Source organism: Panthera onca, chromosome D3 (genome assembly GCF_046562875.1).
Source record: "Panthera onca isolate mPanOnc1 chromosome D3, mPanOnc1 haplotype 2, whole genome shotgun sequence".
Taxonomy (NCBI): Eukaryota; Metazoa; Chordata; class Mammalia; order Carnivora; family Felidae; genus Panthera; species Panthera onca.
Genome location: NC_138350.1, coordinates 73,602,127 through 73,623,732, shown reverse-complemented (window position 1 = coordinate 73,623,732; position 21,606 = coordinate 73,602,127). Strand labels below are relative to the sequence as shown.

At 39.1% G+C, this 21,606-nt stretch overlaps 1 protein-coding gene across 20 annotated transcripts in view; it reads left to right on the top strand.

Annotated features, from left to right (window-relative positions):
* Positions 1-2,196: 2,196 nt before the first annotated feature.
* The window catches only part of TCF4 (transcription factor 4), a 353,798-nt gene continuing 334,388 nt past the window's right edge, over positions 2,197-21,606 (top strand). For 7 of the 20 annotated variants that reach the window (XM_060613935.3, XM_078435218.2, XM_078435215.2 and 4 more), the window contains exons 1-3: positions 3,527-3,638; positions 4,551-4,642; positions 6,331-6,403. In XM_060613935.3, coding sequence (XP_060469918.1) covers positions 4,571-4,642; positions 6,331-6,403 — 145 coding nt within the window. In that variant the 5' untranslated portion in view covers positions 3,527-3,638; positions 4,551-4,570. Of the gene's footprint in view, positions 2,364-3,071; positions 3,192-3,526; positions 3,639-4,550; positions 4,643-5,499; positions 5,672-5,826; positions 5,868-6,330; positions 6,404-21,606 lie in introns of those variants that run through there. The other 13 variants (XM_060613909.3, XM_060613910.3, XM_060613912.3 and 10 more) reach the window with 12 other exon arrangements.

Sequence of the window (21,606 nt, the reverse complement as noted above, 5' to 3'; positions counted from 1 at the left end):
GCAGTTAAAAAAAAGTGCTAGCAATCACTTGGGGGCAATGAGGTCCCCCACCTGATCCTGTCAATTGTTTCTGGACAGATCATTTATTCCCCTTGAAATTCAGGAAAGGGAGGCTTTTGCAATCTAACTAGAAACTAGAAAGAATCTTAAGGGATTATCTAATCTAGCCTCTGTATTTTACAGTAAAACACATTGACCTCAAGCCTTAGGTCACAGAGTTGATTAGAGGTAGAACCAATGGAATACTTCTCTTAAACAAATGTTTGTGAACTTTTTATTACATCATCTCAGTACAGCCCTGTAGAGGCTTACTCTGAGAATCACAGATAATGATTGTAATAATGCAGCATAAAGTAGTGTCTACACGTAAACTTTAAGATGAGAACATGGAATGGGGATGGAAAACAGGAATCTTCCAATGTGTGAATAGACAGGAAACAACCTAAAAATGCTCTAATTCTTGTTTTCTAAAAGGTTACATATAAACAAAAGATCTTGAAGATTGATCTGAACTCTCTTACTGCCACAAAATTGCATCAGAAAATGGAGATTAGGCAGTTCCTGCTGCCAGATGGTATAGGAATGTGGTTGAATGTCAACTCTGATCCTAGGCTGCCTGTCTTCAAAGGTGAGTGCTATCACTTATTAAAATTGTGTGCTTTTAGGCAAGTTTGTATCATTTTCCAAAGTGCCCTGGGTCAAGCTACTCAACATTGCTTCCTTCTGATTCTCTGTATGTAAAACATAAAAGATGTAATATAAATATATATAAATATAACAATATTGTAAGACACACTCTATAGAGTCATTCTCAGGATTAGAACGGCCAATACTTGAGAAATTCTTGAACAGTGTTTGGCACATAGTAAAGCCACTATGTAAGTGTTAACCTATCATGATTATTACTCTTTTCTCTGGTGGGAGTACAATTACACTGGTGGAATGGAGAAATCTCCATTTAAAATCCCGTGGGCTAGATTAGTGATATCAGTTAGTTTAGCTGGAATTAGAGATGGAAAGGGAAATTTTCTTCTCTGGTGACTCCATCTTTATCCCTTTAACTCAGGAAATTCGGAAGGTGATCACGATTTGCATGCCACAGACCAGAAAGCAGGCTAGAGAAGGTAACTGCTCGCCCAGAACTAGAAGTTGAGTCAGTAGTGGTTCAAGGTACAAACTCGATTTGTCTAAGACGCTATAACCTAAAGTCTTCTCCAAGTGAAGACTTTCTGGACTTAGGAAGTTCTCACTCCTCCAGGGTCAAAAAAAAAGAAAAAAAAAAAAAGGTGTGGGGTGGGGGGTGAGTGGTGGTGGAGGGCACCCTCATACCTCTTCAAGCCCGGCATCTACAACTTGGTACAGCCGCCTTTTCCCACGCTGTTCAAGGCTAGCTAAGAGGACTGGCTCCACACTGCGGGAGAATCCGAGCTCTGGCTTTCTGTTGCTGAGGCCAGCCTCCCTCAGGGTGAGCCAGGGGATCTGACTCCCCTGCGCAAATCTGTGGCGTGTAATGCCTTCATTTACTTAGAAACTACACTTCTGAGTAAAAACAACAACAAAAACCCAGGAAAGACCAAGCAAAGGGAGCAAGAAGAAGCGCGCAGGAACACGGGGCCTGGGAACAGCCCCAACCTCATGAGCCCTTGCAGTTTAGCCCCCACGCGCGACACCCGACCGAGCGCAGCCACCCGCCTCCGGTCCCGGAGGAGGCGTGGCCCGCACGCGCCGCCATCTTGGGCGCCTCTCTAGGCGCCGTGTTTACTACTCTATGATCGCCCGCTCCCGCCCCGCCCCTCCCCAGTCATTGTCTGGAGGAGCAGCCGCGGCCGCAGCGCCTTCTCTTTATAAGCCCGCAGTGCCCGGATGTGAATGGATTACAATGTATCTTTCAGGGAAACCTATTATTATCAATGTGACTCCACGGGGGAGTCAATGGTGATGATGATGAGGAGGAGGAGGATGATGATGATGAGACACCTCTAAACTTGGAACAAGTTTAAGACTTTATAAGAGGAGAAGAAAAAAAAACCACCAACAAGATTTGTTTGAGGAAAAATTCTAACTATCCTGTATTGATATTTTTTTTTTATAAACAATAAGAAAAAGTTGTTGGATTTTTTTTTAATGATTTCTTTTTTGGGGGAGGGGATTTTGTTGCAGTTTTACGGTGGAAAATGCAAAAACCAGAACCAGGTGCATAATCTTGTATTCTGTGGATATCCCTGGAGCAGAACTGAGTACCAGTTAAAATACTTTTTTGGGGGATACACATGTGAGATACTAAGTACTTGCAGAAGATTTTTGTCTTTCTTTTTAAAGTCACTTTCCTTGGAATATTGTGAGCATATTTGTGGCCATTTAAGGTAACGTTACAATTTGCTGTCAGAGTAAACTGTTTGTAATTGAATTTAATTTTTAAAATGTCGATCCCAATGTTTTATTAAAACAAAAGGAACAACCTATTAAATAATTGCCAATGGGAAAAAGTGTGTGCATGCATTTTGTGTATGTACTAGCACATCTAGCAATAACAGGGTTTCTGGAATGTGTATTTTAACACACGTTAAAATAGCGTATGTTGCATATACTGGATAAAGCACGCTTGTTATTACGAAACGATAGAATTATGAAGCTTAATTTTTATCCTAAAAAGTGATGTGAAAAAGTATGTTTTAAGAGCATGCAAGGCCTGTAATGGTAAATGTTGAATTCAAAACTTACAAGTGCTGGCGAACGGGGACTTAGCGTGGCTAGGAACTCAAGTGTAAAAACAAAACAACATCCACCCTCAAAAATTGCCTTTTTTTTTTTTTTTTTTGGCGAAGTTTGCAGCTATACTAATCTGTGACTTGAAAGGAAGGGGAAAGAAAGTATGCAATTTAGGTTTCGCCCCCAATGCAAAAGTACCGAAATGAAAATCTCCCCAGCAAAATGTGGCTTGGTTTATATATGGAAAAGAAAAATATTGTTCCTCTTGGCAAAGTCTTTTTGCATCACGTGTATTTGCAGCCTAGTATAAACTTGCTTTGCTGTGTGTGGATGTGTGAGTGAGAGGGAACGAGAGTCAGAGAAAGAAAGAAGTGAGGGGATGTAAACTCGAATAAATTTCAAAGTGCCTCCGATGGATGAAACGGGCAAAAACTGAACTGTTCAGGCTTCAGATTGTAACTGACGATCTGAGGGAAAATGAGGTGCTCGATGAATTTTCGTTTGTATTTTTTTGCGAGGCGGGGGAGGTGTTGAGATTTTTTTTTTTCCTCGGGGGGGGGGGGGTGGGGTGCATCCCAGCCAGCCCGACCCGAGCAAGCCGCGTCTCCCCGCCGGAGCCCCCCCACCCATTTCTTTGCTGAACTTGCAATTCCGTGCGCCTCGGCGTGTTTCCCCCTCCCCCCTTCCCTCGTCCCCTCCCCTCCCCGGAGAAGAGAGTTGGTGTTAAGAGTCAGGGATCTTGGCTGTGTGTCTGCGGATCTGTAGTGGCGGCGGCGGCGGCGGCGGCGGCGGCGGCGGCGGCGGCGGGGAAGGAGCAGGAGCGGGCGCGGGCGCAGGAGGCGGAGGTGGTGGTGGTGGAGGCAGTGGTTAGACATGAACGCCGCCTCGGCGCCGGCGGTGCACGGAGAGCCCCTTCTCGCGCGCGGGCGGTAGGTACGGGCGCCGGCGGGGCTCGGCGGGCTGATGCGCCGGGCGGCGCGGGGCTGGGGCTCGGCGGCTCCGCACGCGGCTCCGCGCCTCCCGAGCCGCGGGCTCTCGGCTCCCGGCGCTCCCAGAAGAGACACCCCTTCCCCTCCCGCGCCTCTTCCCTCCCCCTCGTCTCTACCCCCCCTCCGCCCCCCCTCCCCAGTCATGCCACTCGGAGGGACCGATGACTTTGCCAAGGGCCTGACTTTAATTTCTACAACCCTTTCTTTCACAAATTAGGGTGCTGGACAATTACAGGACCCGACCCTCCACTCTGCTCCCCCCCTTTCGCCGACCCTGTCACCCCTCCCCCTTTGGACGTGTTTTCACTCCAGAGACGCTCATCTTTAATTTCTTTATAGCTACTTTGAAATGCAGAGGGGAGTGGTGTGTGTGAGTGTGTGTGCGCGTGTGTGTGAGTGTGTGTGTGTGTGTGTGAGAGGGGGGTGGGGTGGAAGGTGGGGGGGAAAGTTGAGACCGGATCGTTCTGAGTAGTTTCTCTTTTCTCTGTGATCCATTCATTTCTCGCTCTACCTCCTGTTGCATAAAATGATGCGCTGAAGAGCGGCTTTTTTTTTCCCCTCCTTTCCCGGATTTGGTTTTATAGTGGATGTTACCAGTTTTGATCGTCTCTTTGGAAATACAATATCAGTATCGCTTTTTTTTTTTTTTTTTTTTGCTATTGCTGCCTATTCCATCTTAAAAAAAAAAAAAAAAAACCAACAAAACTCTCCCATCCCTCCCTCCTTTCCGCCTTAATCCCGCCCGCCCCCACATCCCCACCCCCCAACCCCCCCAGTCTCCAAAAATCCGATTGTGTTTTCTCCAAGGATTGGGACTGGATTTTCTGATTGCGGTTATTTCCATGTTTCTAGGTTTGTGTGATTTTGCTAAAATGCATCACCAACAGCGAATGGCTGCCTTAGGGACGGACAAAGAGCTGAGTGATTTACTGGATTTCAGTGCGGTAAGAAAGAACGGTGGAAACTAACAACAGCTGTGAAAAACAAAACAAAACAAAACAAAAAACCCAAACACTTCAGCTAGAAACCAATAGTAATCTAAAGGACAGGAATAATTTTTTAATTGGCTGAATCTTTGGCAAACATGAAGGTCTTTTTGATAAGTTTTTAACTACAATTTTTGGGTGTGATGGACGATTCAGGCTTTTTTTTTTTTTTTCCAGAGTGTAAAATTACTTGCCTTGAATTCCCTACCCACCGGACCCTCAAAATAATGGAACCTCCCCCCAAATGAAAGGACAAACAGACCACCCTAAAACTTGGCCTTACCTGGACATGAGAGTACTAATACTTTGCGCAGTACTCCTTTTATTTTTGTTTTTCTGGAAATGGAAAGGAGCAACTAGGAGACCCAGTTGTCTCTTAAAGTTTTAAATTGATGATGCTTTGGATACGTATTAGTTACATCTCTTTCTAGGATTCTGAAAACTCGTGCATATGTGCTGGGCACACACTCTTTAGAATCCTTTAGACCGGGCTGGTACATTTCACAGTCGTGAGATCAGCACAAAGCAGAACTTGCACACTTGTGGAGTTTTACGGCTGTAGTTGGTCCTGCTCCATCCCTCTGCTTCCCTTTCCCAAATCAAGTCCCAGACCCGGCAGGGGAATTCATTCATTTTTAATGCCGAGAGAGTTTGGTGTAAGATGCATTTGCAAAGCAAAATAAAAAGAATCCACAAAACACACAAATAAAATCCAAACCGCCTTCTAAGTGGGGCTCTTTCATGTTGCTGCTGCCGCTGCCGCCGCCGCCGCCGCCGCCGCCGCCGCCGCCGCCGCCTCCGCTGCTGCTGCTGCTGCTGCTGCTGCTGCTGTTGCTGCTGCTGCTTCTTCTGGACCTTCTTCTGGAGAAATGGCTTTCGGAAGTTTTGCCAGGAAACGTAGCCCTAGGCAGCTTTGTAGCCCCCTTTCTGCTTGCTGCACTTTCTCCATTCGTTCCTTTGCTTTTTGCAGGCTCTGACTCAGGGAAGGTGCGCATTATCCACTAGATACGTCGAAGAAGAGGGAAGCCAATTAGGGTCGAAATAAATGCTGGAGAGAGAGAGAGAGAGAGAGAGAGAGTGAGAGAGGGAGAGAGAGAGAGAGAGAGTGAGAAAGAGTGAGAGAGAGAGAGAGTCTTGCTACAAATTGCTCTCATGTTAGAGACGAAATGAGAATTTAGTGCAGGTGGCACTTTTGTATTTATTTGGGTTCACATATGACAGGCAAATCCTATACGGGATGGAAATGGACATTGCCACGTTTATGGCCAAGGTTTTCAGCATAAAGCAAACAACTTTTTTCTTCTCCTTTGTAAAACTAGTGTTTTCTGGAGAGGCCGCTGCCCTCCAACCTGAATCTTGATACTATTATGGGGACTGTTTGTTTAAAGTGGACCAGTGCTGCCTAGTGCTGGCAGTCTAATGAACCTGAGGAAAAATTAAGAACAGAGTGGTAAAAGGGGGGGGGGGGGTGGTGACTGGTAATGTTACGCTTGTTTTAGTTTTAAGTTGGATGGTGATGTATTTTACTAAAATGAACCCTTAACGTAAACTCTTAAGCTATTTGGTAAGAGTCTGAAAGATCTTTGACGAACTCTGAAGGCACAAATGTCTTTTTTTCAACAGTAATATTTCTTTGTTTCTTTTAGATGTTTTCACCTCCTGTGAGCAGTGGGAAAAATGGACCAACTTCTTTGGCGAGTGGACATTTTACTGGCTCAAGTATGTAAATTCTTTTCTTAGTATGTAGTTAAATGTTCTTAGCTGTTTATTCACTCATTGTATATTTTTGGCTCTGTTGAAGTGTTCTGGAAAAGTCATTGAAATTGTAGCCTGTAATGATATGGTTATTTCACTGTCCATCAGTGGTATAACTTACAGAAAATGTTATCTTTTGCAGAATTAAAATTAGGCCTTTTTTTTAAATCAAGGAAATTGTCTCAGAATTCCATTACTTAATTTAAAAGCAATTTTCTAATACAGTTGTAATCAAACATGTGAAGATAAGGCCAGTGTTGACACAGGGAAAATTAATTTATTTCCCTGTTTGAAAATAGAGGGAAAAATCTAACTTCCAAAAAAAAAGGGAAAATCCCTCGTAAATAATATTAATTATTAGGTACTATGTATAATTAACCCTTTTAAAGAAGTGAGCACTTACTTTGCAGATGAATGCTGCATTGTAAACCATAGCTGTAAATAGAGAGCCTCTTGCTAATCTGAGAGCTAAATATGAATTCATTTCTCTTTAAAGCATTCTTTTTGATGCTTTAGCTATTTTTTGTCCTCTAAGCATTTCCTCATGCAGTGAATTTTTGCTGTATTTAAAGTTTCAAATTTGCAAGGACTTTTACATTTTATAAATGAAAGGTCTTTGGGTGATGCTTAAAAAAGACGTTAGCGCTATTCACAAAGGAATCTGTGTGCGCAATGATTATCTGGCATCTAAGGAGGAGTTTTAGTAGGGGACTCCCTGAAGGTCTCTTATAAAGTGAAAACTGAAAATATGATACTACTTAAAATGTGTTTTTTTTTTTTTTTTTTTTTGTCCAATGAATTTCACATAGGAAGGAGGCATCCATGGTTACCTGCTATCCTTTAGGCTTAAAGCTTAAATCCACTTATGCTTTTTAAACAGCTGTAGTATTTTAGGAGTTCTGGCAGTGGTAAATACCAGTACATTAGACAGAGTCCCATTCTTAAGTCAGGCTGGTAAATGTTGACATCTTTTAGCTGCGAGGTGCCAGTGGAATTTTCTGTTAACTATTGAGTATCATTTCACATCTCTTAATTTTCATCTGATGCTCTGGCAATGAAAGCAATCTGTTCACCTTTGCGATTTGTGTAATTAGGATGCTTTTATAAAATTAGTGGCTTTTAAAAGTTGCTCATTTCCAAATAAGTTACGTCTCCTTTTTCTGGCCCCCAATAGGCTAAGTAACATGTTTATAATTTATACGATGCTTCCTATGGTTATATTTTATCTTTTCAGTTTTGGGGTCCACCTTGATTAAAAGTACTTCTGACTATATTTTTGTATTTTAGTGGCCTGGACCCTGTTATATTTTCCATTTACAGACTTAATATTTTTGTTGTGGTTGTTGTATTGGTATTTTGTCTTCCAAATTTTGGTGTTGTGTTCTCTACACAACTTTGAAGTAAAGATCAGTGCAAGAATCTCTTGTAGGCAGATTAATATTTCATGCTAGTATCAAAACAGTAACAGACTTTATCTCTGACAGCAATTTTCTTCATGGTTTTACTTAAGAAAACGTGTATTCAGCTTAAATCTAAAAGTAGATTATGTCACAAAGGCCCAGAGATAGACTGCTTTCAAAGTGCAAAACACTCTTTTGCACTCTGTGAAAACTGACACATTTGGAATAACTTAAGTGTATCAGTTTAGGTATGGTTTAATAAAGCAAAGTGATTTAGAAGCATGAAATTGTGTTACATTTAAAAAGACAACTGTGCATCTGGGCCCTTTTCTGTGTTCACATTTAAATAAAGTCCTTGCTATGATGTTTAAGTGTGTACAGAGAGTACAGGCTGGATAAGTATGAATATGTATTAATGCATTTTAGTAAGTGATTATGTATTGAACTTACACAGTTCTTAAGACAAATATATATACACACACACGTGCGCACATGTGCACACACACACACACACACACACACACACACACACAAACCCAGACAGAGACTTCGTCCTTAGTGACATGTCACGTACGATATTTCTAATGGATATACTGTGATTATTTTTAAGGTGTTGAACTTTGAGTTACGTTGTACCACAGTTGTAGTTTTCAGACCCAAATGTTTACTTGCAAAGGTAAAAAAGTGTAGTGGCTATTTTGTGGTGGCAGCTGAATTGAAAATGCAGGGTACTCATCCAATGCAGTGTGATGGTGATTATAATATATGGAGTACAGATTGTAGTGTTGGTTTTTCTCATCTATTCAAGACATATTTGAACACAGGGCTATTAGTGAAAAAAATGGCTTATATTTCCATTCCATTATATTTCCACAACAAAGATAAATCCCTTTTAAAGAACATCAAGTAGAAAAATCAGGAAAACTGCATTTTGCCTTTTAACTGAAGGATGAGCTAGGAAACTTTGGACAGAGAAATAATTTTCTAAATTTACTTCAGGTTAATACTCGTCTTGAGTGGGCTCAGGTGTGACTTTCATGGGTAGCTTTGAAACTTGGGTCTAAGAAACAAAGATCCGAACTGTAAGTAAGTGAACTGTTTGTTCATCTTTGCAAAACCAGCTGTATTTCTTCAAAGTGAGGCATGGTGATATTTCATGCTTAAAGTTCCCAATAGCTTTTGAATCGATTAATATAGGATGCTCCATCGTGATTTGCAATGTGGGAATGAAAATAAAGTGTGGTCATATTCCCTTTAATCTTTTCATTTCTCAAACATGGGTTTTCCTACCACCTTAAGAAATGGTGAGGCTGCTAGGGAGAATGGAATGTAACCTGAGCTACAGCCTGACATTCCCAGGGAGCATTTTTCACATGAAAGGCTTTTGTCAACCCAGGAAAGGACCTGCAGTTTTTGTTTGATGTTTGCAGGTGTTCAGCAGAGAGCACTAAAACAATTCAGCCATGATGGTTCAGAGCTTCTATGACCTTAACAGAATGAATTGGTGGGCTCTGGAATTATTTTTAAGAAATAGTTGTAACCTATATGGTAACTTATACAAAGGGATTTAATATCCGTTATATCATTGCTCTTAAAACAAGCTAAAAGGATACACATGCCTGGATGATTGGAAAATTATTCTCATTAAAAAGTAAGATGGCCAAGTTACCAAAAGAAAAAGCAAACAAGCACCTAAAGTCTATAATTTATCGATGAACGGGGCTTAATTTTCTATTCTAACAAAAAATACAGTTTCTTTGGTTACCTTTGAGTCTTTTATAAGCAAAAGATAAACATACTGGTTTTGGCATCTTTTTAAAAGTAGTTTTAAAGTTGGGCCACTAAAATGATCTATATTCAAGAACAGCCCTGGTCACATCTGTTACATGTATTTACAGTTAGTCTATGATGGATACTACATCTTCCTCCCTTAGTTTAAAAGTTGAGCTTTTCCCCCCTGTAACTGTTTAGTTTTACTTAGGTGTTCAGTGTTTGTGAAAGATTGCCAAATGAATGGGTGTCTGAACAATTAAGAGCAGAAGTAAAACACACTACATCCCTGTCATGGTCATTTTTGGAAGAAGACAAACATTTTTTAATGTTCATGCAGGTTAGTTAACCTATATCCACGTAACACCCAATGACACATCAATGTAGTAAGTTCAGTGAGAAAAAAAATGAATCCAGTGGGTAGTTTTTGTATCACAGAGAAAATTCAAATGGTCAGCATCCTGAATTAATTTACATCCATAACTGTTTGCATTCATGGTTATAGTGTGAAAAATAATTGCTCTCCCCTTAAAGGCATCTGTGGGGTAGAATTATTTAATTGTGTGTATCTGTATTTGTGTGTGTGTGTGTGTGTGTGTGTGTGCGTGCATGTGTGTGTTTCAAACAGCCTTACTATTGTAGTACAACTCATAAGTGTGGTATGGCTTTTTTGTAAGCAGCAGACTAAGTAAATAGGTTTAAAAGTAAGTAAAGGGGCATTAAACCCATTATATTAGAATTACAGACTTTTGGGGATAGCAACCTCTTTTAGTATACAGTCCATTGTCTTCATTGTCCAGCCAAAGAAAACTGAGGCCCAAGTTAAGGAGGTTCTAACCTCTGCCTTTATTTGCTATTCTAAAAAACAAGTTCTGATTTGCTAATTCTTTATGGCTCTGCACGTCCTTTATTGGACTAACATTGGTTTCACTACTATGTTTTTCCTTAATTTGTGTTGCATAATAAGCTATAGGATTATACCCTGTGTGCTGATGTTGCTTCTGCGTATGTGCTTGTGCCCTTCGAATGCTTTTTAAGGTTTAGAACTGAATTTTGGATTATTGATCATTCTCTTTTACCTTAGCTCCCCCGTGACTGTTTGCAAGATATTAGACAGAATAATAGGGTATGGATGGGCCTGACACTGACAAAATACAAGTGCTTAATATGTCAAGTGGTGCGCTCTGCGACTTATATTTATTATACATTTTTACTCCTCTCAAGAACCACGAGATGCAAGGGTTACCATACTCAATTCATAGATGAGGAAACTGAGATTCAGAGATGGTAAATGACATGCTCTCAAGGCAGCCAGTAATAAATTAGGTTTTAAGTTCACGTCAGTGTCCTTTGCACACATACACACATGGTCCGATATAGATTATTTTTCAAGATTATGTAGACATAGGAATATATTATTGAGGTTTGGCATGTAATATTATTCCTGATCTTTAGAGTAGATAAGCAGTTTTTAAAAACCATATTTAAGATAATGATATAAACCATGATATTTTTCTTGCCTTAGTATCCAGATAAGCTGGCTTTCTAATTCATTTTGGATTTCGGTGTGATTTAGTGTGTCTCTTTATTATTGCTATTATTATTCTTATTACAAGGAGAATATAGTAGATCTTTTCAAAGTTGTGCTTTCATTCTGTTGTGAATTGACAGTGTGCCCGGGTGCCTGTGAAAATACCTTGTTTTCAGTTATTTTTAATGTACCTAATCAAACCAAGAGTGGAGGTACCCAAGCCTGCTCTGTTAATATCTACAAAATAAAGATTTACTATTTTTAACTGTAAAAAAAAAAGTTTCGCAGTTCATTGTTAGATCCTTGAAACTTAATATTCATTCACGAACAATAATCTTAAACTCCATCTGCATCACTAAAATAAGCAGTTTTGAAGTTTTGATGTGTCTATTACCAGACATGTGCTTAAAATGTTACATTTTCTAAATTCAGAAGGAAGAAGCAGTACTCTATTTGACACTGACTTAAGTAAATAAAATGCATTAAACAAGCGTGGGGATCCAAGATCTGTTGAGACAGAAATGCTTAACATTTTTGACAGCATCAGCAAATTATCTTTACCCTACTATTGTAATGAGGAAATCACTTAAATAACAGATGAACAGCGAAGTCACATAAACATATATAATAGAAGTATGTAATGAAAGTTTATGCTGTTAATTGCTCGAATCTGTCTTAAATGCTTAGAATCATGGAGCAGTAAAGACTGTCATATAAACAGTTTTGTTTTGAGCTTAAAATTATTCCTTTTTGCTTTCATCTGCTATGATAAACAAAGTAATTTTGTAAGCTTTACAGATCAAACATTTACTCCTAATGGTAAACTACATTTTATATTGGAAGTTTGCAACCTCGTCCAAGGCATAGAGTTGAGTCCTGGTGGCCCCAGGCCTGTGATTTTCAACGTTTAGTATTATGATGCTATTTAGATCTGTTCCCATAAGCCAAGATAACAGATCTCAAGTTGCCTAATAAGGAACATGGTGTGTTTTGAAATGTTCTTCAGTTTACAAGTCTTGAACCAAAATGTTCTTGGCCAAACCTTTAGAATATAAATCTATATGTTGAGTAAGTCAGATCTTACACAGACACAGCATCAAAATGAAGCTAGGTAGAAACAGAAAAAAAACCAAAACAAAAAACCAAACCAATCCCCCCTTCCTTATTTTCTTATTTTATGAGCTATATTTTATGACCAGGTGTTCTTCCAAGCTAATTAGATAGCACTAAGTATTAGAGAAAATAAAGCACATCATATGGTTGTGTGTTTTGAAAGGTTATTTATGTTAATGGTTTCTTATTAGTCGGAAGGAAATTTTCAAAATGGACCACCAAATTTTTAAACTTACGCTTGGGTTATGCATTTGCTATATCTGTGAGCCTACTTAGGCTCAACAGTAAGGTTTGCACATGTGTTTGAGGTAGGTACTTTTGAACCATATGCCTCTTAATGCTTTTGAGAGAGAAGTACAAATCTAGTCTTTAGAGGAGATTGGTTAACACTTTGCTATAAGCAGTATATATATATATATATATATATATATATATATATATATATGTATATATATACATACACACATACATATACATATACACACACATATATATACACATATATATGTATAGGTATATATATGTGTATATATATGCGTATACATGTATAGGTATATATATGTATATATATATGTGTATACATGTATATGTACATATATGTGTGTATATATATATATATTTATGTCCAACTCCTAGGAATAGCAAAAGTGTTGAGAAAGGTTGTCATATTTACTTTCATTTCCAAAATAAATAAAGGCCTAGTTAATCAGCATATCAAATACCCAGCTGTGTTTAAAATCAGTTAATATGGATGAATTTCAGGACTGTAAGAAAGTATTTTATTTAAAGGTGCAGCCACCAGATTGTTCAAATGGATGCTTTTGTACTTTTGTGTGACAATTAACATTTAATGAATGACTTTCTAGACTGCCATTGGTAGTAATTACTATATGTAGTTTATTAACTGCAATCCATTGTTGGATGGGCCTGTATTGATTTGTTTTGCAAACAACCCTTCACACGTTCAGCAGTATTTGTACATTACTTTTTAAAGAACCTGTTTCATTTGCTGATTGCCTCTAAAAATTCTAGCTTACAAATTCTCGTGTACTAAAATGCCTTTTGATCAGTCATTTTAGTTGAATTAAAAATTCAGCTTTTCAGCTATCACATTTTTACATTAGGTCCTCAGGGAGCCTCAAAGAAAGTACACAGTATTGATTTTAAGTAATTTATAGAAAGTTGGATTTACAAGAGACTTTGGAGATGCTCTATTATTTTTTAGGTAAAGAGCCAAGGTTTGGGAGGATTAAATGTCTTTTGCCCAAATCATACAGTTGGTTATTGGCTATAATAAGACACAAATACAGATGTCCTGACCCGCTGGTCAGGGACCCCATGCTGCTTTTAATTAAGGTTTGGACTCAATCCGTGGGTACCAACTGTATGTTTCTTAAGAAGAAGAAAAAGTGTATAATCTACCATTTATGAACAAATAATAAAAATTTAGATTATGAGAGATAGACATCATAATCCGCCTCACTTGTCATCACGTGTTCCAATTTGGCTAAGGCAGTTGACGAATAACTGTTAAAATGTATTGTGTTATTAAAAATAACAAAGTAAGACCCATGATTAAATATCAGGGCTGTAATTTAATCTCAGGGTTTCTGGAGCTGTTCATAAACCATTTGGCTTTTTTCTGAAACAGATGACGTCAAAATACAGGTTGATTGAATTATGACCCTGGGTTACAGGAGCACCTGCCAATGCCTCCTTACTTCATGGCATGTCAGCATTTCCATTACAAACTTTTTTTTTCTCTAACATTTTTAACTTTAAATAGTTAAACTAGACTGATGGTTGGCATATAAACTTTCAGCCCCCTGGGAAAAGACTATTTTCCCAATAAAATAGAGGAGGTGGTGACAAAGCCCCATTACCTTTTAGAATGTTCTTCCTTGCTTTAATCTTCCATTAATTTAAACATTCCCTCTTGAGGTACTTAGCTGAGTTGCAAAGCATCCAAATGGAAGGTTTTTAATCTCAAATTTCCCAAGCCAAGACTTAAATGCAAGGTATTTAGGGACAGTTAAACCAGGAAAAGACTTATCTTGTAGGAAGAAGGATATTGAAATGTTCTGGACACTACAGTTTAATGCTGTGTGAAATGCTGAAGAGCGAGACATGAAAACATGCAAATTGGTGTACCTTGTCAGTAGTTACTTTTATATCCACTTAAGAAGAGTAAAAATTGATAATGTATGGTTTAGAAAGGTTAATTTATTTATATCACTATCTGGAGACTTACAGCCTATCTTCTGTTTTACCCCTTGGGTTTTAATATGTTGGCCATAGAGAGAGAATGCTGTTTCTATCTAGCTAGTTACTTATTTACCTATCAAAATTCTTATTGATGGTTGATCTCATAGATATTTTTAGTACATGCTATGCTCAACCCCCTGTGTTAGCAATTATGGGACATAGAGGGATTTATGGGAGATAGTTCCTGCCCTGAGAGGGCATATATTCTGACAGTAAAGGATAGAACACCACATACAGAATTAGCCTTCAGTGCCCAAAAGGCAAGTGCCATTTACGTTGTGGGAGTTTAGACAAAGACAAATTCTTTCTTTGGGAGGGAAAAGAATAATGAAGGCTTCATGGACAAATCAAGTCTGAGCCTTGAAGGGGAGGAATAGCATTTTGACCTGGGGGCACTGGGACTGAGCATTTTGTGTCATGATCACTGAAGCAGGCACAGAGGAAGGCTGTTGCAAAGGTTGCAAAGGGTGGATTAAAGAGATCTCCAAAAAGAGAGTCTCCTCAGCTCTGCTGTGGGATCAGCTCTGGTATGAACAACCACAGTGACTTCAACCTGCAGTGTCCCTATTTCGGATGCCTTTTTTTGTTTGTTTTTTCCTTCTTTTTTGCTTTTGGGGATTTCCTTGGGGCTATTAGAGATTATAATCCAGTCCCTTCCAAAAGTATGTGTTTTTTAATGGTCGTGTCAGGATGGAAATCAAGGTTTTTATGTTCCCGGGTCCAGACTCTTCCTGTTATATCATTCAGCAGTGGAAGTTTAGCTGCTGTGGAGAAAGTTATTTATGTAGCGGAATTCTGGAAATCTAGATTCTTTTGCAGTGTTCTCTGGTACATAGCTGCTTCATTTTGACAAAGTGATAGAACCTCACAGCCTACATCTTAAAGCTGGAAAAATAATTTGAAACTTTCCAGGAAACTTTAAACTTTAAGAGGGGATTTTATGCCATACTTAACAATAGTTTCAGATTGCAAGAATTCATCATTGTAATTTTTATTATCACTGCCATCACCATTACCAGTGCCACATCTTTTGATTCAAAAGCTAGCAGGGAAGTGTGGTAATTATTATTGCTATATAATACATTCAGAAATGTATTTAAAAAACATTCTCAAAGATATTGTGATCCTAGCCAAAACTTACATAGTGTTTGTAAGAACATCAGGAAGTGGCCAGAATCACCTTTGGTTAAAATCTATCGTAATTACATCACAAATAGGAAAAATATATGTAAATACAATTCTCCCCTCAAGTATTGATGATTTCAGATTGACGTGTCTGTTTCTCTGTGACATGCCAGGATTTCTGTGTCTAGCATGTGTTTTCAGTTTCCGCAAGAAGCCAAAAATTAAAGTGATGGTTGAAATAGGCTTAGGAAGAATTTATTTTTTTTTTAAATTTTTTTAAAGTTTATTTATTTTGAGAGAGAGAGAGAGAGAGAGAGAGAGCGAACGGCAGAGAAAGGGAGAGAGAGAATCCCAAGCAGGCTCCACACTGTCAGCACAGAGCCCGATGTGAGGCTTGAACCCACGAACTGTTGAGATCATGACCTGAGCTGAGATCAGGAGTTGGACACTTAACTGACTGAGCCACCCAGGTGCCCTAGGAAGACTTTATTAATGCATGATTGTATTTGCTACATTGTAGAAACAAGATTTAAAAAAATGTTTTTAACGTTTATTTATTATTGAGAGAGAGAGACAGAGCATGAACAGGGGAGGGGCAGAGAGAGGAGGAGACACAGAATTTGAAGCAGGCTCCAGGCTCCAAGCTGTTAGCACAGAGCCTGACGCGGGGCTCGGACTCAAAAACAGCGAGATCATGACCTGAGCCGAAGTCAGACGCTTAACCGAGTGAGCTACCCAGACACCCTGAAACAAGATTTTTATAAGGGAATATTCTAGATCCATTTTTAAGAATGTCAGTTATGAACCTATATATCCCCGAAAACTTCTCCTTTACTTTCACAAATAAGGGATTCATGGTAGAAATCTTTTGCAATGCTACAACTTTGAACTCAAAAGAGGAAAATGTTTTGGTCATCAGTGGTAATAATATTTGAAGACTTACTAAACAATTTCATACGTAACCAAGTTTTGTAGTTTTGAAAGGGAATACCAAACAATATCAATTTCAGTCCTTGTTTGAATAATCATTCTTTGTTGTGTGCCTTCTTAAACATCATTGTGTACTAACTGGTGACCCAAACCATTGATTGTCTTTCTACTCTTGTGGGCACTGTGATTTTTTGTCAGGCTACTTTTAGCCACAAGGTTTATTTTCTTTTGACGCCTTACTCTCCCCTGATCTTACTAACCTCTTATTCAATTGATCTTTTCAACCTATGTAGAATTCTTTCTTGTATGTGGGATGTACATTTGTGCTGTCCCACTTTCATTAGTAGCAATTTTGGTAGAATTAGATAAGGTGAGAAATGTTCCATAGTTAACTTAATTAATTTTACTTAAAAACAAATCCATAATTGTTTAAGGGCTGATTGTTTAAAGAATTTTGAAAACTTTGGAAAGTGAAAGGGATGAATGAATATCATTTTTTTCCAGTGTGAATGTATTTCACGGGAATAACATAGAATTATTAATAATTATTAAGTTTCATTTGCTCACTCATTCATTAATTCAGTAAATGTTTTTGAGAATCAAGACAAATCTCAGTGCTAGACGCTGTGGTGATGTAAACAAGAATAAATGTCAACCTTAGCATTGTAATTAGAGTGAGTATGATACTGCACCTGTGAGGTGAAAGTTCTATACCGATTCAACAATAAAGTACTTTTAAAATAAGTGGTGTTGAAATATAGAATTAGACCTCTTGGAAAGATACTTTAAAATATAACTGAGCACAGGGGCGCTCAGTCAGTTAAGCATCTGACTTCTGCTCAGGTCAACATCTCCTGGTTCCTGAATCTCAGCCCTCGCATCAGGCTCTCTGCTGTCATTGCAGAGCCCGCTTTGGATCCTCTGTCTCCCTTTCTGTCTGCCCCTCCCCTGTGTGCACTCTCTCTGTCAAAAATAAATAAACGTTAAAAAAATATAAGTAAATGCAGACTTCAGATTTCTGACTGCAGCATAGAAATACTGTGTACATGTGTACTCTACCTTACTATAAAGGAAGAATGGATTCAAATATTTAGGAAAATGGGACCTGGGAGAGTATTTGTTATCAATGTTCTTTCTTTCTTTCTTTCTTTTAAGTTTATTTATTTATTTTGAGAGAGACAGAAGGAGTGTGAACCAGAAAGGGGCAGAGAGAGAGAGAGAGAGAGAGAGGTGAAGAGGGACAGAGAGAGAGGGAGAGGGAGAATCCCAAGCAGGCTCCACACTGTCAGTGCAGAGCTGGATGAAGGGCTTGAACTCACAAACCTGTGAGATCATGACCTGAGCCGAAATCAAGAGTTGGGTGCTCAACCGACTGAACCACCCAGGTGCCCTGTTATGGATGTACTTTCACATATAGTACCAGAGATTCTTTGGGAGACAATGATAATTATACTCCTTTTGTCCTTTTTGAGCAGAAATTAAAGTTTTGGATTTATAGGTAGTGCTCATTTACTTCAAGGGCACTAGATATGCATGGTTATCTTTTTTATTTTCATGCCTGAATTTTTAAATATTTATTCTTAAACCTTATGGGCAGTAAAGCTATTCATTTAGTTTTAAAACTAAGTAATTATTTATTGAGCATCCACCATGCGTCAGATACCATGCTGGGTCCTGGAAATAAAATGGTGAGCAAGGTAGATATGTTCTGCATTGTCTAAATGTGGGAGACAGACATTCACTGAATAATCAACCAGAGAAATATCAAGTTCCACATCTGAGCATTGGACAAGTTTGCCACAGGACATTTGACCAAGCTCAACAGTCAGGAAAGGCTGAGGCCGGCACATCTGAAATGAGGTCTAAGGGATGGAGGGCTAGTGAAGTGGGCAGGGGGGAATAGGTTCTAGCAGAGAGAGCTGGTTGGGGAGGGGGTTAGAGCATAGTTTGAGCAAGGCTGGAGAGGAGTGTTGTAGGGGCCAGACCTTGCCAGGCTGAGCAACAGGGGACCTGTGCAGTGTGCTGCCAGTCAAATTTGTGCCTGGGAACAGTCTGACTGCAGCCCAGAATGCAGACCTCAAGGGTAATTGGTGTGGGTGGCTCAAACCAGTTTTGGGAGGCTTCAGAAATCCAGATGAGAGATGGTGTTGCTGTGGTGTGGGTGGTGCAGTCAGAGAACTGACTCTAGACTTTATTTGATATCTATAACTTTAGCCCGCTGGGGAGGGAGCATTCATACTGGGCCCGTGCTCTTTTTTGGTGAACCTTTCTATAACTTTAATACTTGAAAATCTACTGTACCTTCCAAAAGCAACTGCGAGACCTAATTCAACTGCCCTGTGATATCCACTGCTTTTTTAGGAACCAAGTACCATAGAAGTGCTTTTTACTTTCAGAGGCAAGTGGTAGGTTGATTTTGCAATTCTCTTCAGAGAGGGCACAGAGTGGAAGTGGAAGAACCAGGAGAAGGGGACTCTTCTTTCTTATTCAGTGGTCGTCGGTCATCGTGCACTATTTAGGCTTCTTATAGCTTCTGTTGTTATTACCAGTCAATGTTACGATAGTTTGGTTAAACCTGTTGAATTCATCAAGTACCTCTAGTCAGGTATTGAGTGGCACGTGTGTGAGATGTTGTTGAGTGTCTTTGCTAGTGAACATTAGGTGGGTGGTTTGATTTATATGATACTGTGTCTGAGACTGAAACACTATTATTTGATAGTATTTTGTCTGAGATGGCCTTTGGGGGAGAATCGTCAGTTTACTTTTTTTTTTTAATGTTTCTTTATTTTTGAGAGAGAGAGAAACAGAGTGTGAGCTCGGGAAGGGCAGAGAGAGAGAGAAGGAGAGGGAGATACAGCATCTGAAGCAGGCTCCAGGCTCCGAGCTGTCAGCACAGAGCCTGATGAGGGGCTTGAACCTACAAACCATGAGATCATGACTTGAGCCGAAGTTGGGTGCTCAACCCACTGGGCCACCCAGGCGCCCCATCAGTTTACTTTTGATTAGCAACAAAATGAAGCTTACAACTGTTTACTCTTGGGAGTCACTTGTTGAACCAGCATGTTTGTTAGTCCATTTTAGTTAGGAAAATTATTGCCATTCTATTGGTATATTTATTGTTCAAGTTGAATTAAAAATAGCCGGTCTTCCTTCCCTCCCCTCTTTCACTCCCTCCTTTCCTCCCTCCCTCATTTCCATCCATCCATCCTTCTTTCCTTCCTTCCTTCCTTCCTCCTTCCTTCCATGTTTGCTTAGACCAGCTAGTTAGAGCATTAGGGTAATGCTGTCAGTATGGGTTGGAACTTGACATCAATGACAGTTAGTGATAAATACTTGGCTCCATGACCCAAGAGTATTCTGCGTATTCTTCCTCAGAAGGGTGCTGAAAGGGGAGAGGCATGGACCCATCTGCACTGGGTGGAAAACTCCTTAAAGCATGTACTTTGCTGCTGGTGAGTTGGTAGGTAATGTTGATATAAGTGGACAGCACTCATGTGTTGCTCCTTCCTCCTGGAGAATTCCTTCAGCATTTAGGCATGCATTAGTAACTCTCAGTTAAAAAGTAAGATGAAATACAATAACTCTCCTTTGGGGAGGGGGAGGACACGCAGAGTGCTTTAACAGTATCTGCAGTGCTTTATTTTTGAGGGGGAAAATGATAGAATGTTATGGTTAACAACTCTATGCTTGAATTATCTCATAATTAAAAACAAAACAGAAACGTGACAAACTAAACAAACGCTCTCGCTCTCATTCACATTCCCTTCTGACCACCATCCTGTTTCTTGCCCTCCTTCAAAGCAAGAGTTTTGTCAGTTGTTGTCTATCCTGGCTGTCTCTGAATCCCTTCCACCCATACACTTTTTATTTTGAGCCTAATGCCGATCAAATATTTCGAAGCATACTGTATCATATAATGCTTGACACCTACAGAATAATGCATGTAGCATATGTAAATTATGAAACTTAATGGTAGAACCGAGACCCTCTGGATCCACCACTCAACATAAGAACCAGAGCAGTGTCAGAACATTTGCCTTTCCTTGTGAGTTCCTTTCTTACCCACATCCCCCATCTTCCTTGCCAGAGTTATATATCTCTTGATCTTTTGAAGTAGTTTTATGACATATATATGTATTTCTAAATAATGTGTTGTTTGATTTTACTTGATGGAGCAGTATAAAAAAAGTGACATTCTTACACTGTCTTATGCTACTTACTTTTTCCATTTTGTATTATGCGTTTTTGTCAATGTTGTTACATGTGGCATTAGTTCGTTCTACCTGCTGGTGGTGCATATGCCTTAATTTATTTACGCACTATCTCGTTAATAACTAAGTTAATGAACCTTTGGATTGATCCCCATTTTTTTGGGAACTGCACACCTTCCAGAACATCTTGATGCACTCTTGATCACTTTTTTTTTGATATTTGTAGGGTAGATATCTATGAATAAAATTGGTTGTAGAGTTATGCAAATGTTCAAAATGATGAGATAGTGCCAGATTGTTTTCTGAAGTTTGTTACCAATTCACATTCTTCCCAGCAGCTTCAAAGATTACTCTTGAGGCATATGGTTGTCCACCTTTGGTGTCATCAAATGTCTTAATTTGTATCAATATAGTCAGTATAAGATGTCAAATGTATCTCGCTGAGGTCTTGATTTGCATTTCACTGATAATTAATGAGGTTAAACATCTTGTATGCATGTGTTTATTTATCATTCATGTTTGTTCTTTTGTGAAATCTCCCTCCCCCCCCTAGTTTTTTATTGAGTTGCTGGGTTCTTTTCTTACTGATTTGTAAGTGTTCTTAATAATTTTTTGGATATAATTATTTCTCAGCAGTTCATGCTACAGATACTTTCCCTTATGTTATGACCTGTATTTTTTACCCTCTATTTTATAGCATCTTTTGAAGAATGGAAAACAACAAATTTAATGTATTATTATTATTATTATTATTATTATTTTGCCTTTACCTTTTCATGTTTTGTGCTGTGGTTGGAAAGTTCATCTGTACCCAAGGTCATA